Source organism: Nerophis lumbriciformis, linkage group LG13 (assembly GCF_033978685.3).
Source record: "Nerophis lumbriciformis linkage group LG13, RoL_Nlum_v2.1, whole genome shotgun sequence".
Lineage (NCBI taxonomy): Eukaryota > Metazoa > Chordata > Actinopteri > Syngnathiformes > Syngnathidae > Nerophis > Nerophis lumbriciformis.
The window spans coordinates 12,341,091-12,367,324 of NC_084560.2; the positions used below are offsets into that span (position 1 = coordinate 12,341,091).

Genomic DNA, 26,234 nt, shown 5'->3' on the forward strand with positions numbered 1-26,234 from the left:
TGCGTGTGGCCCCTCAGTTAAAGAGATGTTCCTGTGTGTGGCCCCTAGGATAAATAGATGTTCCTGCGTGTGGCCCCTCAGATAAATAGATGTTCTTGTGTGTAGCCCCTCAGATAGATGTTCTGTGTGGCCCCTCAGATAAATAGATGTTCCTGTGTGTGGCCCCTCAGTTAAATAGATGTTCCTGTGTGTGGCCCCTCAGATAAATAGATGTTCCTGCGTGTGGCCCCTCAGATAAATAGATGTTCTTGTGTGTAGCCCCTCAGATAAATAGATGTTCTGTGTGTGGCCCCTCAGATAAATAGATGTTCCTGTGTGTGGCCCCTCAGTTAAATAGATGTTTCTGCGTGTGGCCCCTTAGCTAAATAGATGTTCCTGCATGTGGCCCCTCAGATAAATAGATGTTCTTGTGTGTAGCGCCTCAGATAAATAGATGTTCTGTGTGTGGCCCCTCAGATAAATAGATGTTCTTGCGTGTGGCCCCTCACATAAATAGATGTTCCTGCGTGTGGCCCCTCAGATAAATAGATGTTCCTGCGTGTGGCCCCTCAGATAAATAGATGTTCCTGTGTGGCCCCTCAGTTAAATAGATGTTTCTGCGTGTGGCCCCTCACATAAATGTTTCTGCGTGTGGCCCCTCAGCTAAATAGATGTTCTTGTGTGTGGCCCCTCAGCTAAATAGATGTTCCTGCGTGTGGCCCCTCAGCTAAATATATGTTCCTGTGTGTGGCCCCTCAGATATATAGATGTTCATGCGTGTGGCCCCTCAGATAAATAGATGTTCCTGCGTGTGGCCCCTCAGACAATTAGATGTTCCTGCGTGTGGCCCCTCATATATATATATGTTCCTGCGTGTGGCCCCTCAGTTAAATAGATGTTCCTGTGTGTGGCCCCTCAGACAAATAGATGTTCCTGCGTGTGGCCCCTCAGATAAAGAGATATTCATGCGTGTGGCCCCTCAGATAAATATATGTTCCTGCGTGTGGCCCCTCAGATAAAGAGTGTTTGCATGTGTAGTAGCTTATGTAAATGTGTTGTGGTTGAAAGTTGTTATTGAGTGAATGCTCCAAACATCCACACATGCTTTTCTACACCAAAATTCATCTTATTTATTCAACTTCTTTAACTTCTTCTTCAGATTTTGGCGTGCTCTACCTTCCACATTTTTCCCCTGATTCAAACCATTCCAACTTCAAACTGTTCAGACTATTCAGGAATCGCGGGCTTTCCCTTGACAAATTCCCAGATTTCCCAGAATTCCAGGTTTTCCAGAATATTTTTCCCATTCAAAATGAATTGGCCGTTTTCAAACTTTCACCATTTCCACATTTTTCAAGCGATTCAAACCATTTCCACCTTCAACACATTCCACCATCCTGGAAATTTCAACTACCTTTTTCCAAGTTCAAAAAAATTCCAGGATTTTCCAGAATTCCTGGTTTTCCAAAGCCCTATTTCCACCTTTTTTTCTAGCGACTACTTCTTCCACATTTTTCAACGTATTTCAACCGTTCCACCGTCAAAACATTCCTCTAAATCAGGACATAAAACAAAGTTGTTTTTTGAACTGGAAAATCTCCTGCTTTTCCCGAAATCCCGTAATATAATTTCTCAATTCAACATGTTACTACTTCGACATTTCTTGACCGATTAGAAAAAGTCCAACACCAACCATTCCAACTCATTCAGACCGTTCAATTTTTTTTTGTTTTTTTCTTACCATTTTCTAAAAAATTCCCGCTTTTCCAGAAATTCCCACATTTTTGGGAAAGTCTCATTGAAATGAATGGGACATTCTTCAAAGTTCCACAAATCCCACATTTGTCATTTGATTCAAACTGTTCCAACTTCAAAATATTCAGCCTGTTTGGGAATTGTGTGCTCTACTTCAACAATTCTAAAAAAAAAATTCCAGGATTTCAGTTCAACTTCAGCATTGGAGCATTCACACACAAGGAATTGCCTCATTTAGTTGCTTTATGTTGTTGTGGTGTTTGCGTGTGTTGTGGTTTTTGCAATGGTGCTGTAGCTGAAAGTTGTTGTGTTGCGGCTTTATGTTGTTGTGTTGTGCCTTTGTTGTTGTGTTGCGGCGGTCGCGTTTTCTGCAATGGTGTTGTGGCTGAGAGTTGTGTTGTGTAGTAACTTGTAACCCTTGTACGTTTGTCCCTAGCTGGACAGCATGTGCAACAACACATGCCATTTAATTGTACAGCAATCCGCAATTTGCTGTGAAAGGTGTAGAAGTCAGGAACACACACGTCAGTGTTGGATATTCCTACGGTCTCAAAGCAGCGTAAGATGACTCCAAGATGTCCTTTCTGATCCTTGCATATGTTGGGTAAGTAGCAAGTACCTGTAGAAGCAAAGCATACTCATGAAAGATCATCTAGGATTACACAACTAAACTAAACAGAATATTATCTCACTTTATTGCTCACATCTATGGCATCCAAATGTTGTTTTGCTTTCAAGTAGTTCAAAGCAAGTTTGTACCCTGAAAGCCACCTGACACATGTTAGTATTCATGGACATGACTTATGAATGGATCTGTAGACAGTGACAAACCAATAGTTGGGTTGGACTCATTTCCATATTTCCAAGCCAATTTATAGTTGAAGGCTGCATCGCTGAACGCCTGCTCTTTTTCCATGATGAAAGCCCGATATGCAAAAGCTTTAAAGCATGACTGCAGAGAACATGTAAAGACTGCAGTTTGAGGAGTATACAATAGGAATAGCTCAAATGTTCACTGCTTTTCCCCATTTATCAGCACAATTGTAGATCTATCTGTTCATAGCCATCCCTTTATGTTGAATGTTTCATGGTGTTAAGCAAACATGTTCAATTATAATAACAATCTCTTTGACAAACAAACAGATGGCAAACATGTTTCCATAATTTATAGTTAATGTCTGATTTGGCTGCATTATTTTCTGTAGCCAGAAGAGATACAGAGGTTGCCTCGTTTTTTTACATCCCATTTTTACTATGACTTGGTTTCAAAATTGTTACAAAACATGAGTCTCGGTTTTCATACTGGACTCTTCAGCATCTACATTCACTGTTCACTGTTAGGATGATGACACATCATACCTGTTAGCGTTCACTGTTAGTATGATGACACCCAACTCTACATGCCCTTAAACATGACCAACACGCCGGATTGTAGTCACCTGGAGGCGTGTCTTAATGAAATTAAACAATCACCTGGAGGCGTGTCTTAATGAAATTAAACAATCACCTGGAGGCGTGTCTTAATGAAATTAAACAATCACCTGGAGGCGTGTCTTAATGAAATTAAACTGGAGGCGTGTCTTAATGAAATTAAACAATCACCTGGAGGCGTGTCTTAATGAAATTAAACTGGAGGCGTGTCTTAGTGAAATTAAACAATCACCTGGAGGCGTGTCTTAATGAAATTAAACAATCACCTGGAGGCGTGTCTTAATGAAATTAAACAATCACCTGGAGGCGTGTCTTAATGAAATTAAACAATCACCTGGAGGCGTGTCTTAATTAAATTAAACTGGAGGTGTGTCTTAATGAAATTAAACAATCACCTGGAGGCGTATCTTAATGAAATTAAACAATCACCTGGAGGCGTGTCTTAATGAAATTAAACAATCACCTGGAGGCGTGTCTTAATGAAATCAAACAATCACCTGGAGGCGTGTCTTAATGAAATTAAACTGGAGGCGAGTCTTAATGAAATTAAACAATCACCTGAAGGCGTGTCTTAATGAAATTAAACAATCACCTGGAGGCGTGTCTTAATGAAATTAAACAATCACCTGGAGGCGTGTCTTAATGAAATTAAACAATCACCTGGAGGCGTGTCTTAATGAAATTAAACTGGAGGTGTGTCTTAATGAAATTAAACAATCACCTGGAGGCGTGTCTTAATGAAATTAAACTGGAGGTGTGTCTTAATGAAATTAAACAATCACCTGGAGGCGTATCTTGATGAAATTAAAGAATCACCTGGAGGCGTGTCTTAATGAAATTAAAGAATCACCTGTAGGCGTGTCTTAATGAAATTAAACAATCACCTGTAGGCGTGTCTTAATGAAATTAAACAATCACCTGGAGGTGTGTCTTAATGAAATGAAACAATCACCTGGAGGCGTGTCTTAATGAAATTAAACAATCACCTGGAGGCTTGTCTTAATGAAATTAAACAATCACCTGGAGGCGTGTCTTAATGAAATTAAACAATCACCTGGAGGCGTGTCTTAATGAAATTAAACAATCACCTGGAGGCGTGTCTTAATGAAATTAAACAATCACCTGGAGGCGTGTCCTAATGAAATTAAACAATGGATGTTCGCTAACTTATTGCAACTCAACGCTAAGAAAACGGAAATGCTGATTATCGGTCCTGCTAGTCACGACACTTATTTAATAATACCACCTTAACATTTGACAGCCAAACAATTATACACCTATTTAATAATACCACCTTAACATGTGACAACCAAACAAATATACCCCTATTTAATAATACCACCTTAACATGTGACAACCAAACAATTATACAACTATTTAATAATACCATCTTAACATTTGACAACCAAACAATTATACAACTATTTAATAATACCACCTTAACATGTGACAACCAAACAATTGTACAACTATTTAATAATACCACCTTAGCATGTGACAGCCAAACAATTGTACAACTATTTAATAATACCACCTTAACATGTGACAACCAAACAATGACACAAAGTGACTTGGTAAAGAATTTGGGTATTATCTTCGACCCAACTCTCTCGTTTGAGTCACACATTAAGAGTGTTACTAAAACAACTCTCTCGTTTGAGTCACACATTAAGAGTGTTACTAAAACAACTCTCTCGTTTGAGTCACACATTAAGAGTGTTACTAAAACAACTCTCTCGATTGAGTCACACATTAAGAGTGTTACTAAAACAACATTCTCATTTGAGTCACACATGAGTGTTACTAAAACAATTCTCTCGTTTGAGTCACACATTAAGAGTGTTACTAAAACAACTCTCTCGTTTGAGTCACACATTAAGAGTGTTACTAAAACAACTCTCTCGTTTGAGTCATTAAGAGTGTTACCAAAACAACTCTCTCATTTGAGTCACACATTAAGATTGTTACTAAAACAACTCTCTCATTTGAGTCACACATTAAGATTGTTACTAAAACGGCCTTCTTTCATCTCCGTAATATCACTAAAATGTGTTCCATTTTGTCCACCAGTGACGCTGAGATCATCATTCATGCGTTCGTTGCGTCTCGTCTCCATTATTGTAACCTATTATTTTCATGTCTCCCTATGTCTAGCATTAAAATATTACACTTGGTACAGAATGTGTCTGCTAGACTTTTGACAAGAAAGTTTGATCATATGTATATACGTTTATATACCTATACTGCAGAGGTGTGGACTCGAGTCATGAATTTGATGACTTTAGACTCGACTTGACAAAATGTAAAGAGACTTGCAACTCGACTTAGACTTTAACATCAATGACTTGTGACTTCACTTGGACTTGAGCCTTTTGACTTGACAAGACTTGCTACTTTCCCCAAAACCCAAATATTAAAAAGTTATTCAGGAGCGCTCCGTATCCTTCATTTTGTACGTGTGTGTCTGTCAGCGTGTATGCTGTCTGTCAGCGTGTGTGCTCTCAGTACAACAGCCAATCAAATTAAATCCACGTTGTTTTCAACAACAGCATTCATTCAATCAAATTGCAGGACAACCAATGCAGAAGAGCTGTCAAACAATGCGCCAGTGAGGGAAAATTATGCCAAAGATAGTTTCGTTTGGATATAAAAACTACGACTTGGTCAACAAAAAACGAATTGCAGTATGCAAAACACGCAGTTCGAATATTACAGGCGGAGACTCAACAACTTCCAACTTCGTTCGACATTTGAAGTTGCACGAAGAAGGGTGAGTTTTGAATGTAAGCTAACGTTTATTGGCTAAGTAACGTAACTTTTATTTGCTGTGTAGTTAAATCAGTGAGGCTGTAAACTCACTGCTAACGTTATAACCATAGACATCTTATAAGTAGACGCAGCATCGATCGCTACTGCCTACTGGCGCTGACGAGACGCGGGGCCGCCATCTTGGAGTGGTGATCCGCTCCACTCAGCGCAATTAATTTGGCAGGAGCAATGAACTGTCAGCGCATTTAATTCCTCTTACCTCACTGAATACCACTGATTTTTATGCGTTTTTTTGTCATACGTGTAGCTATGATAAAGGACACATGTTTTGGCGTGTTTTATTATTCATAGTTTGCTTAACAGTAATATAATATTCTTATACGCTATAAGTGACCAGACGTCCGAGATCAAAACTGGGAATATAATCCCAGAGAAGGGGGGAAAAAAACGGTCAGCTATTTTTGAATTGAAGAAACAATATGATTAGGTTATATATACATGCGTATAGCCTACATAAACAATGTATGAATACATTAGATATCTATATATCTTATAGACTGTATCTCTGTTGCTGCAGCAGCAGAGAGTTTATTCTGTCTTGACACTTTATATTGATATTTTGTATAACATTCTTCCCTTAAATGATAATGTTTACAGTGATTGTTTTATATGTATTTTTTATGTATGTCGCTTTGGATAAAAGCGTCTGCCAAATATTTAAACATAAACATATATAAACACCTGAAAGTCTTTTTTTCAGCTAAAACCACCAATCTGTTTCACTGGATTCAGAATAAAACCAAATTCTGTCTTACCCAACAATGTTAGTATTTGAATATTGTTACTTGAAGACTTATTCCTGGTTACAATTATACTGTTAAGAAAGTATTGTCTTATATTTTGCCTAAAATGAGAATGCATCATAATCAGTGATGGCTGGTGAATTTTGTTTTAGGTGGGGCTGAAAGTTTGTAAACCAAACCCCTGTATGAGGGTCATCCTCCTCCAGAAGATTTATTTGTGATTTTTACATACAAATATTGAAGATCTTTGCTCCTTCTCAACTCTGTGGTAATATTCTTTTCACAAAATACAACCAAAAGTACGTTAATGTTAAACCTTACTTGTGAAAAGTAATCCCCCGATTCCTATTTTCAACAGTCCGCTCATTTGAGCAGGAAAACGCTGAACACCATCTTTGTTTTCTACCTGTCAACTGTCAGTTTAGGCTGCTCGCCGGCTCCTCATCACCACTTCAAGATGGCGGCCAAATTGCTCGCGTCACAGCAGCCAATGCTGCGTCTACTTATAAGATGTCTATGGTTATAACATCATTGCAAACACGGCAATCTGTTGCGTCCACTGCAGTTCGCTACCTTATTCATACTTTTTGTCAAGTGATTTTTTTTAAGCAGGGTTGCATGAGGTACCTACACATAACGTTACGTTAGTCAATGTATCACACACAGTAACGTAACGTTAGACGGCGGTCAGCAGAACCGCGTATTTTAGCCACCTACAAAAAGACAATAATTAAATAAAGGTCAGTTAAAATGTATACTATATTAAGAATATGTGTACATATTGCATAGGGCCCTGACATCTAAAAAGTACAACTCTGTTCAATGTTATGTTCTCATGTGTACGCAATCAATGAGATATATCAGGATAGAAACTGCTGTGGAACTAGTTACAACGCAATATGCCATGGAAATACAATGTTAACACTTTTGTGCAAATAAGTACCGGTACAGATGCACTTGTTTTTTCAAATGTGTTTATTCTGTAAAGGGATGAGTTAAATGTTTAAAATGACTGGTTAATAGTGCTATTATGAAGTGCAATGTCAGCACTATTTTCTTTCCTTCAATTTCAAATGCACTTGTTTTAATAAATAAATACAGCGTTTTAAAAGCATACACAATCTGTGTAAATATGTCTGTGGTTAAAAGAACTTGAAAGGACGCGAAACTCAAAATGCAGGACTTGGGACTTGACTTGAGACTTTCCAGTCTTGACTTTGGACTTGACTCGGGACTTGCCTGCCTTGACTCGGGACTTGACTCGAGACTTGAGGGCAAAGACTTGAGACTTACTTGTGACTTGCAAAACAATGACTTGGTCCCACCTCTGCTATACTGTATACACCTTTATATACCTATATACATATACACATACATATACACATACATATACATACATACATATACATACATACATATATATACACACACATACATTATATATATATATATATATATATATATATATATATATATATATATATACATGTATATAGTGTCTCACCTGCACTGTCTTCCTGTGCACTTAAGATGTGACTTTAAGGTTTTACTACTTAGGTATAAAATAAAGGGTCTATCTTACTGATTGTATTGTACCATATGTACCGGCAAGAAATCTGCGTTCAAAGAACTCCGGCTTATTAGTGATTCCCAGAGCGTGGGTCCCCACATCTGCGGTCCCTTTTTAAGGTTTCTCGTTGTTCCAATTGGGTTGAGTTTTTTTCTTGCCCTGATGTGGGATCTGAGCCAAGGATGTCGTTGTGGCTTGTGCAGCCCTTTGAGACACTTGTGGTTAAGGACTATATGAATCAACTTTGATTGATTGATTGATTGATGTGAGAGTCATGATTTAAGATCAAGCGTGAACTTTTCCAAACTCATAGGTAGAGATAAATGCTTTAAAATGTAATATCAGAAATTATCGGTATCTTTTTTTTATAATCGGTATCGGTTTTTTTTTTTTTTTTTTTTTATTAAATCAACATAAAAAACACAAGATACACTTACAATTAGTGCACCAACCCAAAAAAACTCACTCCCCCATTTACACTCATTCACACAAAAGGGTTGTTTCTTTCTGTTATTAATATTCTGGTTCCTACATTATATATCAATATATATCAATACAGTCTGCAAGGGATACAGTCCGTAAGCACACATGATTGTGCGTGCTGCTGGTCCACTAATAGTACTAACCTTTAAGTTAATTTTACTCATTTTCATTAATTACTAGTTTCTATGTAACTGTTTTTATATTGTTTTACTTTCTTTTTTGTTGAATGTTTTTAATTTATTTATCTTATTTTATTTTATAAATAAATAAATAAAAAAAAACTTATCTTCACCATACCTGGTTGTCCAAATTAGGCATAATAATGTGTTAATTCCACGACTGTATATATCGGTATCGGTTGATATCGGTATCGGTAATTCAAGAGTTGGACAATATCGGATATCGGCAAAAAGCCATTATCGGACATCCCTACTCATAGGCAATACAACATACTGTAAGCTGCTTCAGTTGCTTCTTCTTTATTTTATGACAGGTTGCAAACAACGTTGTTAACAGCTGAAGCTAGCTAGTACTTAGTAGAATAAAAAGAAGCTAGTAGAGAAGCTAGAGGAAGTCTCAGTAAAGGACAAGAAGACAGTTAAAGGTTTTGGTGTGAGCAATGCAATGGTAAATGGTAAATGGTAAATGGGTCGTACTTGTATAGCGCTTTTCTACCTTTTTTTTTAAGGAACTCAAAGCGCTTTGACACTATTTTCCACATTCACCCATTCACACACACACATTCACACATTCACACACTGATGGCGGGAGCTGCCATGCACGGCGCTAACCAGTCCCATCAGGAGCAAGGGTGAAGTGTCTTGCTCAAGGACACAACGGACGTGACTAGGATGGTAGAAGGTGGGGATTGAACCAGCAACCCTCAGATTGCTGGCACGGCCACTCTCCCAACTTCGCCACGCCGTCCCCTGTGCCACAACGCCAAAAAAGTAGTTCCTCTGTTTTAGCTTTGACAACACTAAATTGGCCCTAGTGTGTGAATGTGAGTGTGAATGTTGTCTGTCTATCTGTGTTGGCCCTGCGATGAGGTGGCGACTTGTCCAGGGTGTACCCCGCCTTCCGCCCGATTGTAGCTGAGATAGGCTCCAGCGCCCCCGGCAACCCCAAAGGGAATAAGCGGTAGAAAATGGATGGATGGAACAGCTGCATATAAATGGAGCATTTTTTAATGTTTTCTTTTAGAGTGCCTTATGGGCAAAACAGATTAATTCTATTATCTGCATTGTTAGTTTTTCACTAAAACGTGTGGTCTTGTCTATTGTTTAGCAACACAGTTTTAACAGAACATAAAGGGGAACACAGAGAATGTCATGATGTTAAAATAGTTCTAATGTATGTGAAGCAACAATATCGTATGTGGAAATTGGGACCGACCTTGTTGTAGTTAAGGCATCTCTTTAGGAAGTCATCGGCCAGGTCGTACTTCCCTGAATGGATGTAGATATCAGCCAGGAGCAGCCAGCTCTTCTCAAATTCGTCAGCATCAACAATATTCCAAGTCATCTTTGCTATACGTTTGAGTTGGTTCCTGGCTTGAGCTAGTTGTTTCACCATCATGAAGGCTGATGCCATGGCCAACAGGGCTGGTACGTGGTCCTTCTGAAGTCAAGCAAGACATCCTGGTTGTAAAGGATCAAGACGGATGCACTAGACTATCCCCTTTGTGTTTACTGATTTCACATAACTCCATTAACAATTGATCTTAATGAGACAACCACTCCCTCCATGACAATCAACTGTTTGCGAGTGACATGAAAATAAGCTCTGACTACCTTAAAGTACCTGACTCCCTTAAAGAAGAATTCATTTGAGAACTCAGTTGGTTTGTGAATCTCCCAACCTTAAATATGAGATGGCCTTTCTTTTTCATACATTCAATTTTTTAAGAGAAAATAGTCTTATATTTGGGTCAATGAGGGAACTTCACTTTTCCACTTACCATACTTGTTGCTATCTCTGTGAAAACAGAGATGGCTTTTTCTATGTTGGTCTTTGGATTAGTCGCCAGTAAGCAATAATTATCCAGGATACGAAGGTGTGCGTGTCCTGCTGGTGTCTCTGGCTTTATCTCCGTCAGTAGCTGCTGAGCTGTGGTCACAGCAACCAACTGCATCTCCTGCTTTTCTGTGTAGGTTCTGATGAGAGAATGTGTTGAATGTCCAGCCAAAGGGCTCTAGCGTAATCAATCTTCTTACCCAGTTCCGCAATCTGTTTGAAATAATTCTATTCCCATGGTGTCATTATTCAGATTTAGGTAGATTTCAATCATCTTATAGAGAGCGTTTTGACCCCACTTAGTGTCTTTCCGTGCCTGGTTGAGGTGTTGCAGAGCAGCATTAGGTTCTCCTGTGTACCTGAGCGACAAGCACTATGTTCTAGAATAATGTAGAAAACCAACGGCACTATAATTGTACAAAAACACATTGCAAACTTACCAAAGATAAAGTCCCTTACAGTAGATAAAGCCAGGGTCAAACTTGGCCTTGGAAGAATGCTGTTCTGCTCTATAAAAAAGTATTGGCACGTCTTCCAACTTTCCTGTCCTCCTCAGCAGGTCAATAAAGCGTGAAAAGGTAGGGTAGTTGTCTGAAATGACAAAATAAAAGTTCAGATGTCGAGCAAAGATATTCTCTGACTTCTAACAAACATGTTGATTTTGCACCTGGCTTGCGTTCCAACAGTCGCTGATAGCAGAAAATGGCCTGTTCATAGTCATGTTTCCTGAACATAAGGTCAGCCATCATCTAAACACAAACACATGTTGTAAAACTAATACTCTAATTTGCCTTGCCCAAAATTATGAAATGAATTAGGAACGTCTCATATTTTCCAATTCAATTTCATGAATTTTAATTGAGTGTAGAAAGTATCTGGTTTCCTCTCCTGCAAGCTGCTGGAGCTACTTGGCATTCCAGTAGACCTTTCCACCCAAACATGACCAATTCTTCCTGCTACCTGATGTACGGAATTGCTCTAAATTTAAATTAATGGAATTCCACTTTCTGTGATTCCAAATCAAATTCATATTTAACATCCTGTGGGTTGGAGCCCATTCAGTTAAAATTATTCAAATGAATTGAATTGAAATTTCCAATTCACAATTTTACACCAGCTTGAAACAAAAATGTACTAATAATATTTTGACATAATTTGTCCTAACTTAAAGACACACACACCAGATTTGCATCTTCATTAAATTGGTCATTCTTTAAGATGACATTGCATTGCTCCTGGCACGCATCCACCTCGTCTAGGGTGAAGAAAATCTGCGCCAACTGCAGCATCACCTACAGTAGAAATAGTTTGCTTTGTGAATAAATGATATTCCACTGCATCATCCAACAAAGTTGATACAAATCGGGATAAGATCCAAGATGATCAGGCTAGTCAACCACAGCTTTCTCTAGGACATAGGATGTTTTGGTAAGCAGTACCAACCTTGTGGTCAGTCTCACAATACACAAGAGCTTCTTTGTAGGACTTGATGGCACTCTCGTAAACCCTCTGACTTGTGTAGTGTTGCGCCATCTCAGCACAGATCTGGGCGGCGAGCTGCTTCTGCCTGGGGATGGCGTCAGGATCCTCCAACTCTACTCGCTTCAGCGCCTTGGCCTGGACATCTTGCGCCTATCAACAGTATGGTTTATTTCTTAAGAAGAATAGGACCCATCATCCACATAGAAACACAATTAAAAGCTGTTGCTATGGCTACTATAATGTATGAATTAAATAGTGAACTGTACAATCTAATATATGTATTAGTTTTTTTCATGCTTGCCTTGATCAGCGATAATGCCGTATAATTTTTATACAAAATAAACAAGCATCATGTCTTAAAAAACAACCAGTGAACTAGAACTACTTACCCTATGTAGGGATATTAAGGCTTCTTCAGCTTTGTCCACTTTGTTTTGGACCTTTGTCAACAGCATCAAATAACGACAATCCTCTGATAGTGTGCATAGTCTACTCCCTTTGATGGTTGATAGAAAAGAAATGTTACAATTCTGTTAAACTCACATGTGCTAAACACTTTGAGGCTTTTTACAATTTTCTTAACTGACATTTCTCAGGATACTGAACATTGCTGTCCATTGAAAATGTATCTTCAAGTTGTTTTGCTTTTATTGAAATTTAGAGACTATTTTCAAAAGTTATGATCCAAAATGATGTTTGACTGTGTTTGGCTGCTTACCTGGCTCATGGGACAGAGCATCATCCAGAACTATTTTGCAGCGGTCATATTGTTTCATCTTCAACAGCAGCTCAGCCAAGTCATAGCGCAGGATACTCTGTTGTCCGGTCTTTAGGGCAGCTTCATAGTAATGTATTGCCTGTTAAGACAGGGTTGGTCAACACTGGGTTCCAGAATAACATTACCATCATTAGAAATGAAGTACGAACCTTGTGAAAGTAATGTGTCTTGACCAGTAGTTTACCAAACTTGCTGACAAGAGCTCCATCATATGGGTTTTTCTCGAGCGCATGCTCATAGATTTCAATGGCTTTCTCCGGCTAAGGATTGACTTATTTTAGGATGAGTGGTAGGGTAAGTTTTTTTGTTTCAAAAATAATCTACAGGCATTTATGTAAATTGTATTTTCAAAATGTGGAAAGCACAAGGAGGGCAGAAATCCACAATCTCAATATGTAAACAGCCACAGCATAAAGGACTCTTTCCTTGTTATTGCTCATTTTTCAATACCCACAATGGCCAGCATGTGACAGGTCTTCCATAGTTGTTGTCATTTTTTGGGTTTCATTATATGAAGCCAGAAGACTACAGGATGGGCTCAGCAGCTTTGGAAAAATAATCACATTTTACTGTATAAAACACAAGTTGTAATTACCTACCTCTAAAATGTGCATGTACGCTTCCCCTAGTAAGACATATGTGTGAGCACTGGGTAGCTTGTCCACTACCTCCCTGGATAATACACCAAAATATAGCACAACATGAAAGAGAGTTGGTCTGTGGAGGTTCTTGTCCATTGATAGACTGTTGCACTTCTTTTTCTGGTGAATACATGCATAGGATTTTCTGCTCACCTGTAACAGCTTACATATAAACGTGTGTCCTTTTTGTGGTTCAAGTATATGTCGGCCATCTTTTCCTTGGCTTGGATGTAGTATGGCTGGTCAGATGTAACGTTAATGAGCATGCTCAGTGCCACCTCAGTATCACCATGCAGCAATGCAAAGTCAACATTGGCAATAGTGACACGAAGCTCTTCAGGAGTTCCCAAAAACTCGTTAATGGCATCCTGCATGACTTTGGCTGCTTCGTGCTGTAATATTGAATATGAAATTATGTATATACCAATTTAAAAGATTTAAATATTTCACATTGGACACCACCATTTTATGTGTGACGAACCGATTTAGTGCATCATACCTGTTTATCACTGAGACGCAAAGCCTCAGCTAATTCCAAGAAGATGGAGGCACAGTCTGTAGGACTCAGCTCAATGGTTTTGTTTTTTGACTTGCAGATCTCTACAAGACTCATTGCCATTTGTAAAATATTAATGGCCTCGGTCAGCTCTCCCATTTGTTTCTTTGCCTGGGCTTTTATCAGAAGGTACAATGGATGTTCTCGAATCTGGAATAGAAATGTGATGGAGCTTTAGAGATCCAGGTTTGAAATTTAAAAGCGGCACCAACATCAAAGTATAACTCCAGAACCAAAACTCTGTGAACTTTGTGAACTGGCAACATGATTCATTTGATGATCTTACCTGAAAGTTATGACTGAGGCAAAGTTCCAGCGACTGGAAACACAAAGAAAAATTTCTGCGCAGCAAGTGGATCCTTGCCATGAGTAGATGAGCGTCTGTGTGAGAAGGACACTGTTCCAGGCAGTGATGTAGACTGCTCTGAGCAGCATCAACATCACCTGAATAAACCCAGACATACAGTCCTGGTCAAAAGTGTACATACACGTGTAAAGAACATCATGTCATGGCTGTCTTGCGTCCAAGACCCAAAGCTCAATTTCAATCAATCACATGGACAAAGATAAGACCTTCTGGAGGAAAGTTCTGTAGTCAGATGAAACAAAAATGGAGCTGTTTGGCCACAATACCCAGAAATATGTTTGGAGGAGAAAAGGTGAGGCCTTTAAGAACACCATGCCTACCGTCAAGCATGGTGGTGGTAGTATTATGCTCTGGGCCTGTTTTGCTGCCAATGGAACTGGTGCTTTAAATGGGACAATGAAAAAGGAGGATTAGCTCCAAATTCTTCAGGACAAGCTAAAATCATCAGCCCGGAGGTTGGGTCTTGGACGCAGTTGGGTGTTTCAACAGGACAATGACCCCAAATACACGTCAAAAGTGGTAAAGGATTGGCTAAGTCAGGCTAGAATGAAGGTTTTAGAATGGCCTTCCCAAAAATCCTGACTTAAACATGTGGACAATGCTGAAGAAACAAGTCCATGTCAGAAAACCAACACATTTAGCTGAACTGCACCAATGTTGTGGTCAAAAATTCAACCAGAAGCTTGTGGATGGCTACCAAAAGCACCTTATTGCAGTGAAACTTGCCAAGGGACATGTAAGCAAATATTAACATTGCTGTATGTATACTTTTGACCCCGCAGATTTGCTCACATTTTCAGTAGACCCATAATAAATTCATAAAAGAAGCAAACTTCATGAATGTTTTTTGTGACCAACAAGTATGTGCTCCAATCACTCTATCACAAAAAAATAAGAGTTGTAGAAATTATTGGAAACTCAAGACAGCCATGACATGATTTTCTTTACAAGTGTATGTACGCTTTTGATCATAACTGTGTATCTAAAAAATTGAACATTTACAACACATTTAGAACACAATGTAATCCTCACCAGACTGATATCGGACTTTGGCTTGCAGGAAGACCCCTTGAAGGAGGCCTGGCACCATCTTTACCACTGTGTCCAACAACGCTGCACAGCGCCTGAGCTGTGGAGCAGGGGACCGACCTTGCGTGGCAGGCTAAAGTAAAAACAGTCAAGGTAATTTTCTAACAATCCCCCTTTAAGTTAAAAAAACTTAAAGCCTAAGTGGTACCTTAGTAGGACACAGAGCAAGATACTCCTTGGCAATCTCCAGCAGGAAATCAGGGTTGAACTTCTGAAAGTACTCCAAACTCAGAGGTAGACCATGCAGAGAAGAGAAGTGGGTTTCCACTGCACCATCTAGGAGCTTGGTAACCTCTTCTAGAGGACGCTGTTCTTTAACTGCCACAAGTGCACGCAGATAAAGGATGTCCTAATGACATTGAAAAATGACTTACTCAAGAGAAATAAGGTGTTCTATATAAAGCAGACTACCCACTGCCCCCATATATCCAGGCTTGGGACCAAGTCTGGGGTTCTCCAGTGGCTATGTGCTAGCATTGGCTGAGAATACAGAGTCAAAGCTAGCTGCATTGTGGTCCGTCTTAAAACACGGGCTTACCTGGGCTGAATCCCATGAATCCCATTTTGAAGGTGAAATGCAATGATTGTTGTTCATTGCTGTCAAAGACAGCTCTGCTTTTGTGTACTATCTCTCTTGGCTGCATTGTTTTCTCTCCATGCTGCGAGCTAGCGAGGCGCAAACTCATGTTGTCGGTGTGATCAGGGGCGCCGCTAGGGATTTTGGGCCCCATGAAAAGAATCTTTACAGGGCCCCCAACACAGTGTCATTATTTTTTCTGTATTATAATTTCATCATCATTAGGGGCCTCTCTGGGCCCCCCTCCATCATGGGCCCCTAGAATCCGTCTCCTTTACCCCCCCTTTTCGGCGCCCCTGGGTGTGATAGGCAAGCGTGCTGAATACAGACTTTTTAAAAGCACTGGCAATCTCCCGGACACTTGCACAGATGTACACGAGCCCGTCACAAAAGAATTAATGTATTTTTTTCAAACTGTATTTTCAGGGTGGGGTGTTGCAGTTATGGCGTGTGGGGAATGTTTAGGTTTGGGGGTTCCACAACTTCCATCAGCTCTGGAAGCCCCCATTAAGTTAAAGTGGTCTTGATTGTGGACCACAACAATATTGAAGATGAACATCGGTTCAAAACACTACAGTAACACAATCCCTAACCAGAGCAAGTGCTCCTTCTTGTTAGATAATCATATGAACCTGAAACATAGGTAGAATAGAAAAGTGAAGATTTTTACTCCTGATTTTCCAGTGGTTTGTTGAATTTCTGTCAGAAATTCCAAATCTTTCTCTGCTTCTTCTAGGAAGCCTTCCATCAACTGACACCAAATGATGCCTGTGCAGTGAAAAAAACAATAGACACTATTCATTTTCAAGGGACTCGACCCATGCTGCAGTGCTTTATCATAAACTTTTTCAGCTTACCAGTCAATGCAGAGAGACTGGTCTCGTCCAGAGCCATGGCAGTCTTGTACCACTCCATAGCCTCCTTGATTTTACCCTGAAGAACCATGAGGTACCCCAATTCTGTGGCAATATCAGAGTTTCCTGATGTCACAATGAAGGCTTTCTCCACCATTCTGACCACCTGCTCAATGACTTTCTCGTTACGGCCACACTGGAAGGAATCGAAAAATGTTCACAAATTACACCCAAACTGTGACAAAAACGGACAATGAATTTCTCACCACTCTGCTAAATGGGATACACATCTTGTAAGCAAGCTCAGGGTTGTGTGGTTCCAGGTCCTCCAGACTGCTGATGAATTTGGAAAGATTCTTTACTGACTGCCATGTGGGATACAGCAAGAATGAGTTTGAAGAATAGCAGCATTTAACTTTCAAATGGGATTTTCTGCCGGTTTGTTACTTTATACGGTTCAAGTTTGTTTATGTACCTCTGTCATATCTCCAGTGATACATAAAGAATACAGAGTCATCATATGTAGGGCATCCAGATTGTTTTTATCCATTTGTAAAATGCTGCAACAAGATATGTGGGTTGGTTTGTATTAGAAGCCACCTGCCAAAATGTTTGAGCTCATTACAGTAAAGTGGCTTGCAGTCACTTTTATATTACAGTATTTACCTGATTGCTGCATCGATGGTTTGCTCCCAGTCTTGCATCCTTAAAAACAACTTCATCTTCTTAATGAGTGCAGGCAGGAAGTCTGGGAAACTGGCAATTACTCTGTTAACCACATCTAATGCTCCAGAGTAATTTTGACAGTACTCGCAGTACTGTGCCTGCAAGAGTCACATGACACTCAAAAAAAAATTATTTAAATGTGTAAAAAGTTGGATAGTCTCAAATGCTACAAGGAAATAATTCCAAGGTAGACACCAATATGACTAATCTCAGGAATCAAAATAAGCACAAAAAGGAATATTCTCACCTTTCCCATTAATGCAAAAACATCTTTTAGTCCTTCATCAAAGTATTTTTCAGCCTTTCTGGCATGATCATCTTTCCCACACGTCACGTCTATCCATGCTTTCAGGATTACCCCCTGAACAACAGTCAGTCAGTTTTACACACATCAGAACCTCCGCACTAACTTTGACGTCTCACCTCTTGAGAGCCATTGGTCATTTTGATCATCCGCTCCGTGTATTCTCGAGCTTTATCATTCCGGCCTAACATCCAAAGAAACATCCCAGCATGATACAGACTCTGCGGAGATGCACTTTTGCGATCCTCCCGGATTTTAGCTTCAAGTTCATGAATAACATCTTTGTCTGTGAATCCAAAGATAACCATTAGAATATCCTCCACATTCAAAATGACGCTGTTGCCGAACCTGGTTTTATCTTTTTTCTCTCTGCATAGATAAGTGCCATCATAGTGCAGAGAGACACCTCGGCTCTATCTTTTATTGAGTTCAGCTCTGCCGTGGCTTCTCGAACTTGACCTGTGGATGAATGTTGAAAAGTACAATTGAGTATTGTTCCATTTGACTCTTTGATTGCAGCTTACCTTGCATCAAGATGCCATATGCATGGAAGACACTGAAGATAGGGTCACTACGAAAAGTCTTCTGTGCAGCTGCTGCAGTGTTGACAACATTGTTGAAATATTTTTCATTGCAATAGTATCTGATCAAAGCCTAGGAACAAAAAAACATCTGTCTTAGATTATTAAAATAGCCAAACACCGTTATGGGCCATGACAGATATACTGTATCTTTCAACATATTTGAAGTATATTTTAGCGGCCCTAACTTATATTCATAGTTTGTTGCCCAAAATATAGACTTGATGCTTGAATTCAGACAGTTTAAACATTATTTAAGTTAGCCATACTATTAACATACAGTCATACACGCCCTTTTGTGTGTCTGGAACTTAATGTTATTGAGCTGTTTGGCTTGTGTGTCGCTCCCAAGAAGCATCATTTTGCACTTTATCCACTTTTGACATTTCCACTGTAACTCTGTACTTTGTGCAATATAATAGCTGACATAAATCAGACATTTGCAACAACACATAGGCTATGTTTACACTGAAGGTCAAAGTGGACGAAACCATTTTTTTTTTTCAATCCCATTTTTTCCAGCTGACCGTTTAGACCAGGGGTGTCAAACTCAAATACAGAGTGGGCCAAAATTGAAAACTGAACAAAGCCGCGGGCCAAGGTTGAACAAATTAACCTTTTAATAGGGACCCAAACAAGTTTTGCATTGAATATTTAACAAGCAAGGCTTATATAACTTTATAGTGACATGCAAAATCGAGTTTCAAATAATAATAATAATAATTAAAAAATGTCAATGGCATATCAAATACAATTTAAATAAAAATGGAATGCCTCTTTTCTATTTGCAGCCTTATGAGGTAAATATCAACATTAACTTTTTCCACAGGCTAATAAATTTGAAAATAAAATAACAATGAATAAAACAACCATTCAGGACTTTAAACTGCTCAGTGTGCAACACACTGATCTAATCTGATGTGCCCAAGCCAGATACCTGCCATCTTTTCTTGGATGCTAGTTCATTTATGTCGGGGCTCAGGCTTTGAATTGAGGCAACCTTCATTATCGAACGAAGGTGTTCATCAGTCATTATATCTCGTCCACCCGGACCACAGTCTTGGGGGCGTGCCTTAAATGCACTGCCTTTAACGAACTCTACGAGCTATCGTCACGTCCACTTTTCCTCCATTCTAACATCGTTCAGACCCAGCCACAAGATATATGCGGCTTCTGTACGCACACACGAGTTAATGCAACGCATACTTCATCAACAACGATACAGGTTACACTGAGGGTGCCAGTATAAAAAACGTTAACACTGTTAGAAATATACGCCACACTGTGAGTCCACACCAAACAAGAATGACAAACACATTTCGGGAGAACATCTGCACCATAACACAACATAAACACAACAGAACAAATACCCAGAATCCTTTGCAGCACTAACTCTTCTGGGACGCTACAAAATACAACCCCGCTACCACCAAACCCCCCCCCCCCCCCCCCCCCCCCCCCCCCCCCACACACACACACACACACACACACCTTGTAGCGTCCCGGAAGAGTTAGTGCTGCAAATGGTTCTGGGTATTTGTTCTGTTGTGTTTATGTTGTGTTACTGTGCGGATGTTCTCCCGAAATGTGTTTGTCATTCTTGTTTGGTGTGGATTCACAGTGTGGCGTATATTTCTAACAGTGTTAAAGTTTTTTATTCGGCTACCCTCAGTGTAACCTGCATCGCTTTTGATGAGGTATGCGTTGCATTCAATTGTGTGTGCGTGCAGAAGCCGCACATGTTATGCGTGAGCAAATTGTTGAACAGTTTAAGAAAAACCTTTCTCAACCAGCTATTGCAAGGAATTTAGGGATTTCACCATCTACGGTCTGTAATATCATCAAAGGGTTCAGAGAATCTGGAGAAATCACTGCACGTAAGCCCGTGACCTTCGATCCCTCAGGCTGTACTGCATCAACAAGCGACATCAGTGTGTAAAGGATATCACCACATGGGCTCAGGAACACTTCAGAAACCCACTGTCAGTAACTACAGTTGGTCGCTACATCTGTAGGTGCAACTTAAAACTCTCCTATGAAAGGCGAAAACCGTTTATCAACAAAACCCAGAAACGCCGTCGGCTTCGCTGGGCCTGAGCTCATCTAAGATGGACTGATACAAAGTGGAAAAGTGTTCTGTGGTCTGACGAGTCCACATTTCAAATTGTTTTTGGAAACTGTGGGCGTCGTGTCCTCCGGACCAAAGAGGAATTTCAAATTGTTTATGGAAACTGTGGACGTCGTGTCCTCCGGACCAAAGAGGAAAAGAACCATCCGGATTGTTATAGGCGCAAAGTTAAAAAGCCACCATCTGTGATGGTATGGGGGTGTATTAATGCCCAAGACATGGGTAACTTACACATCTGTGAAGGCGCCATTAATGCTGAAAAGTACATACAGGTTTTGGAGCAACATATATTGCCATCCAACCAACGTTACCATGGACGCCCCTGCTTATTTCAGCAAGACAATGCCAAGCCACGTGTTACATCAACGTGGCTTCATAGTAAACGAGTGCGGGTACTAGATTGGACTGCCTGTAGTCCAGGCCTGTCTCCCATTGAAAATGTGTGGCGCATTATGAAGCCTAAAATACCACAACGGAGACCCCCGGACTGTTGAACAACTTAAGCTGTACATCAAGCAAGAATGGGAAAGACTTCCAAGTGAGAAGCTTAAAAAATGTGTCTCCTCAGTTCCCAAATGTTTACTGAGGATTGTTAAAAGGAAAGGCCATGTAACACAGTGGTGAACATGCCCTTTCCCAACTACTTTGGCACGTGTTGCAGCCATGAAATTGTAAGTTAATTATTATTTGCAAAAAAAAAAAAAAAAAATGTATGAGTTTGAACATCAAATATCTTGGCTTTGTAGTGCATTCAATTGAATATGGGTTGAAAAGGATTTGCACATCATTGTATTCCGTTTATATTTACATCTAACAGAATTTCCCAACTCATATGGAAACGGGGTTTGTATATCTATTTATATATATATACACAGTATATATATATATATATATATATATATATATATATATATATATATATATATATATATATATATATATATATATACATACAAATATATATGTATGTATATATATATAGTATACAGTATATATATAGTATATATATATATATATATATATATATATATATATATACATACATACGTATATATACATATATACATATATATATATATATATATATATACATATATATGTGTATATATATAAATATATATGTATATATATATATACACATACATACGTATATATATACATATATATATATATATACATATATATGTATGTATGTATGTATGTATGTATGTATGTATGTATGTATATATATATATATATATATATATATATATATATATATATATATATATATATATATCTCCAAAGACATGCACCTGGGGATATATATATATATCTCCAAAGACATGCACCTGGGGATAGGTTGATTGGCAAAACTAAATTGGCCCTAGTGTGTGAATGTGAGTGTGAATGTTGTCTGTCTATCTGTGTTGGCCCTGCGATGAGGTGGCGACTTGTCCAGGGTGTACGCCACCTTCCGCCCGATTGTAGCTGAGATAGGCTCCAGCGCCTCCCGCGACCCCCAAGGGAATAAGCGGAAGAAAATGGATGGATGGATGGATATATATATATATATATATATAGAAAATGGATGGATGGATGGATGGGCTTGTTAAACATTTAATAGGATTTTCAGAGGGAGGAAAAACCAAGACATTTAATATAAAATGTAAAATGAATAAATACATAAAAAGAAAAAGAAAATATATGGTTAAAAGCCATCGTCCCGGGGAGCATTTCATTTCGTCCCGTGCATTTTTTAAAAAATGATAATAATAACAATGAATAATTTCTAAGTCTTTGTTAGCCGTTTGTGAAGTTTTGTGCTCGTGCGTAACATTCGCTCGCATCCTGTGCATCTCCTGGGGGCAAAGCCCCCCCTGTCCTTAAAAGCTAGTGACGCACGCCCCTGCTTTAACTTAACTTTAACTTTACACATACAAACTGTAGCACACAAAAAAGCACATTTAATAAAAAAAACGTTATTATGGTCTTACCTTTACTCATAAGTGTGGGAACAGTGGTGTTCGTGTTGGAGGAGTTGTGAATGAATGAAATATGAAATCCGTGCTGCAGTCTGCAGGTGTACCTAATGTTGTGTCCTTGCAGTCGTTTACGGCTCCTCCGGCGCGAGCAATGTTGTTTTTGCACTTTTTGGCTTCTTGTTAAGTGACTTTTTTTGGGTGGATTCGGTCTTGTACGTGGAGGGTGTGGGCTTTGGTTGGTGTGGCGCTCTCGTCGGGGGGTGCAGTCTGCGGCGAAGGTGCCTTAAGCACCAGGAGGCGGAGTTACGCGAGCCTCAGCCAGTGCGTCTTCGCAGCAGTTTTATGATCGCTCAGCACAATAAATACTTTACACACATACAGTTGTTGACAAAATACACTGTACATTATATACCTCAGCTAACTAAACTATGGAAATGTATAATATAGTTCATATAGCAATACAGTCTCACTGCACAGCAGACAAGCAGTTAGCCGAGTCCGTCCATGTTGAGGCACTGAGTGACGTGCCTCGACTGGCTGCTGTTCACCGCACCGTCTCTTCTCAGTATTTGAACGGCAAATGTGAAAATTCAGCGATTTTGAATAAAAATAATCTAAAACTGGTGAAGTTAAATGGAAAATAACTTTATAGTATAATCACTGGATACATATAACAATTTTTTTTTTTTTTTCTTTTTACATTTTTTTCTTTCCATGATGGCAGGCACGTGAGGCCCCGCCTCACCTGCCTCTAGTGACCGCACGTCACTGATATATATATATATATATATATATATATATATGTATATGTATATATATATATATATATATATATATATATATATATATATATATATATATATATATATATACACAGGCACGTGCACACATAGGGCCCTATGGGTGCTTGAGCCCCTGCCCTTTTTTGCCTCGTCTTAAAAAGTGCCCTCTGCCTGTGTGTGTTTTTTTTTTTTTTTTTTTTCCTCTGTAAACAACATTAATAAATTCCTGTCAGGGATGTAAAAAACAAACAAAACAAAAAAAACAGCGGTACAAAAACTCCACGTTTTCTTGTAATACCGGGTTGTTTGAGCCTGCCGCTTCCGCCAGAGAGAGAGAGAGAGAGGGCGAGTGAGTGAGTAAGTGAGAGGAGAGAGAGTGGAGCAACTTGAACCTGTGAGTTATGGTCTAGTCGCCGTTCACTTGTTCAGCATCTAATATGGGTAATATTTCAGAAAAACGCTGTATTATTCTATTATTCAATGTGTCAGCTTCTGTTTTTGCCGGACGTCGGAGCACGGCGCATCAATTGAGAACGGCACATCATTTCCGCACAGAGCAGAGCGGATCGTGCGGGACAGGAAGTAGTGTACAAAATACAAAATAAAACACGGGGTTAATTTTCAAAATAAAATGCACTGTGTTTACGGCGGATCACATTTCTCTCACAGTAGAGGTTTAGATATAAAGTTTATTGTGACTTTGACACTCTCACCCTGAAGGGGATCTTAAGAACACTAAGAGACAACAGTGGATATGACATCTTTCCAGCACTGGAAGAAATGATGAAAACATATGCCACGATTCCAGTGTCCACTGCCACAGTAGAGAGGTCTTTTTCTAAACTGAAGCTGGTCAAAAACTCACTCAGATGCCTATGCACAGAAGAGAGGCTGTCTGATCTCCTTCTCCTCTCCATTGAAAAAGACGTAGTCATAAATCACAATGATGTGATCAACATCTACAGGGACATGGCCCCCAGAAGGTTTGGCTACTGATTGTGCACTGATTTCACAGCATTTCATGGAAGCCCTGAATTTACATTGAGGAGCATATTTGGGTATGGGTGGCCTCCATCCTACAGCCCTCTACTGGCCCCTGGTCCATATTTTTGGCCCTGTATTGCGTTTCAGTTGTTTAGTCTGAGCATTAAGTGAGAAAGACCATAAGTTACAACTTGATGGTGTTTTCATCAAGTTAAGGGAAGAAGGACAGATTTTCACATTGAAGTTTTTTCCATTTGGGTATTTATTTTTGTATCTTTTTTTCAAAGTTCATGTTGCACTGTTCAATGTTCAATATTAAAGTGCTTATCTTTAACAATAAATAGCCTAATAATAAACCAGTGTTTTGTTGCTTTTCGTGTCTTCCAAGCCTATGATAATGTGAATTAACTCATTATGACAATAATTTGTTGACACAAAAGAAATGGCAATCACTTTTACCTACAAAGGACACACAGCTAAGTAGTTAGCTTCCTATCAGCAAATTTAATTTTACATTAATTTCCATATTGTGTAAAGGACCAAAAAAAATGTCCTGCCCTTTTCTGACTTTGAGCCCCTGCCCCTCTATAATCATGTGCACGTCCCTGTATATATATATATATGGTCTATTATTTGTGCACTATTGACTTCGCAAAAAATACTTTGCTGAACGAAACTGGATTTTGTGATGAAGCGTATTTACCTGCGCACACGAAAGACGTATCATGTTCAGAGATGACGTAAAAGTCGCATTTAGGTCGCATTTCCGTTAAGACTGCAGTCGCATTTGAAAAGCTCGAATTCTTTTCGGATTCAAGCTACCTCCTGGTGAGATTTGAAGTACTTAGCGTTTAGACTGGCATGATATGTGTCATATGAGGGCAAAATAATCACATTTAGTGTGCAGTGTAAAAGCGGCCATGGTCATATATGAACAGCACTTTCATTCTCGGCTAGCCTGTTAGCTGAAGACAAAACCAATGATCATTCTCGGCTAGTTGACAGACGTGCTAGGCTTTTTTTGGCAGTATAAGGTTTTTTAGGGATATTTTATGTATTTTCCACCACAATTTGTGTCCCTGCAACTTGTTGACAGTCCTTGAGCTCCAATGACAAAATCCCTGTTTTTTTCATTAAGTTTTCATAGTTTTAGTTATATTTGTTGTTATTGATCAATGGAAACGATTTTCAAACACAGAAAAACGGGCTCATTCAAATTGTATTACCACACGAAATGTAATTTGCTGTAGTTTATAGCGCTTCTAAACTGAAAGGTTATGCTCTTACCATTGTTGTGTCTTTATTCTCCATTTTGTATGTCTGTGATTGGAGTTTCCGCATTAAAGTATGTTTACAATGTTGCATTAAAGCATGTTTACAATTAGCTGCACCGTCACCACATGCACTTTGTTGCATTAAAGCATCTGCTGAGAACAACATGTGACGCAACAAAGACCTTGTAGGTGTACCTAATGTTATGACCAATGAGCGTTGACTGGACGGCGAAAGAAAATTAAAAACATCAATTTTAATCAAATGATGCAAAAAGCATAATATTAAAAATAAATATCCAAAAGCAAAAAAACTAAGTACAATAATTAATCAGCACTCCAAA

The 26,234-nt window shown here is 39.2% G+C and overlaps 1 protein-coding gene across 6 annotated transcripts; it reads right to left on the bottom strand.

Annotated features, from left to right (window-relative positions):
• Positions 1 to 2,095: 2,095 nt before the first annotated feature.
• LOC133613853 (tetratricopeptide repeat protein 21B-like) lies at positions 2,096 to 26,093 on the bottom strand. 6 transcript variants are annotated; one of them, XM_072914449.1, is made up of 29 exons: positions 25,907 to 26,092; positions 18,705 to 18,834; positions 18,529 to 18,639; positions 18,300 to 18,466; positions 18,124 to 18,237; positions 17,817 to 17,974; positions 17,626 to 17,710; positions 17,417 to 17,515; positions 17,154 to 17,346; positions 16,967 to 17,064; positions 15,868 to 16,068; positions 15,663 to 15,792; positions 14,550 to 14,707; positions 14,207 to 14,413; positions 13,861 to 14,099; positions 13,666 to 13,738; positions 13,216 to 13,326; positions 13,007 to 13,145; positions 12,678 to 12,784; positions 12,250 to 12,438; positions 11,988 to 12,098; positions 11,474 to 11,555; positions 11,247 to 11,397; positions 11,007 to 11,165; positions 10,751 to 10,946; positions 10,186 to 10,407; positions 2,566 to 2,686; positions 2,427 to 2,494; positions 2,096 to 2,353 (listed from the first exon to the last, which is right to left on the bottom strand). In XM_072914449.1, exons 1-29 carry the CDS (start codon positions 26,057 to 26,059, stop codon positions 2,276 to 2,278), a joined length of 4,050 nt encoding a protein of 1,349 aa, XP_072770550.1. In that variant the 5' UTR covers positions 26,060 to 26,092; the 3' UTR covers positions 2,096 to 2,275. The 6 variants fall into 6 exon arrangements, with proteins under 6 accessions (XP_072770550.1, XP_061827680.1, XP_061827683.1 ...); XM_061971696.1 differs by having other exon boundaries at positions 10,186 to 10,410; positions 25,907 to 26,091; XM_061971699.1 differs by lacking the exon at positions 17,626 to 17,710 and having other exon boundaries at positions 10,186 to 10,410; positions 17,417 to 17,486; positions 25,907 to 26,091.
• Positions 26,094 to 26,234: the final 141 nt, after the last annotated feature.

What these genes read in the sequence shown, in the direction of transcription:
- LOC133613853 (XM_061971696.1), bottom strand. Translation starts at nt 26,059, where the DNA reads ATGTTGTTCTCAGCAGATGCTTTAATGCAACAAAGTGCATGTGGTGAC. An exon ending in TGACCAATGGCTCTCAAGAG is followed by an intron (nt 18,238 to 18,299) that starts GTGAGACGTCAA and finishes ACTGTTGTTCAG; the next exon opens with GGGGTAATCCTGAAAGCATG. An exon ending in CAGTCTCTCTGCATTGACTG is followed by an intron (nt 17,065 to 17,153) that starts GTAAGCTGAAAA and finishes TTCACTGCACAG; the next exon opens with GCATCATTTGGTGTCAGTTG.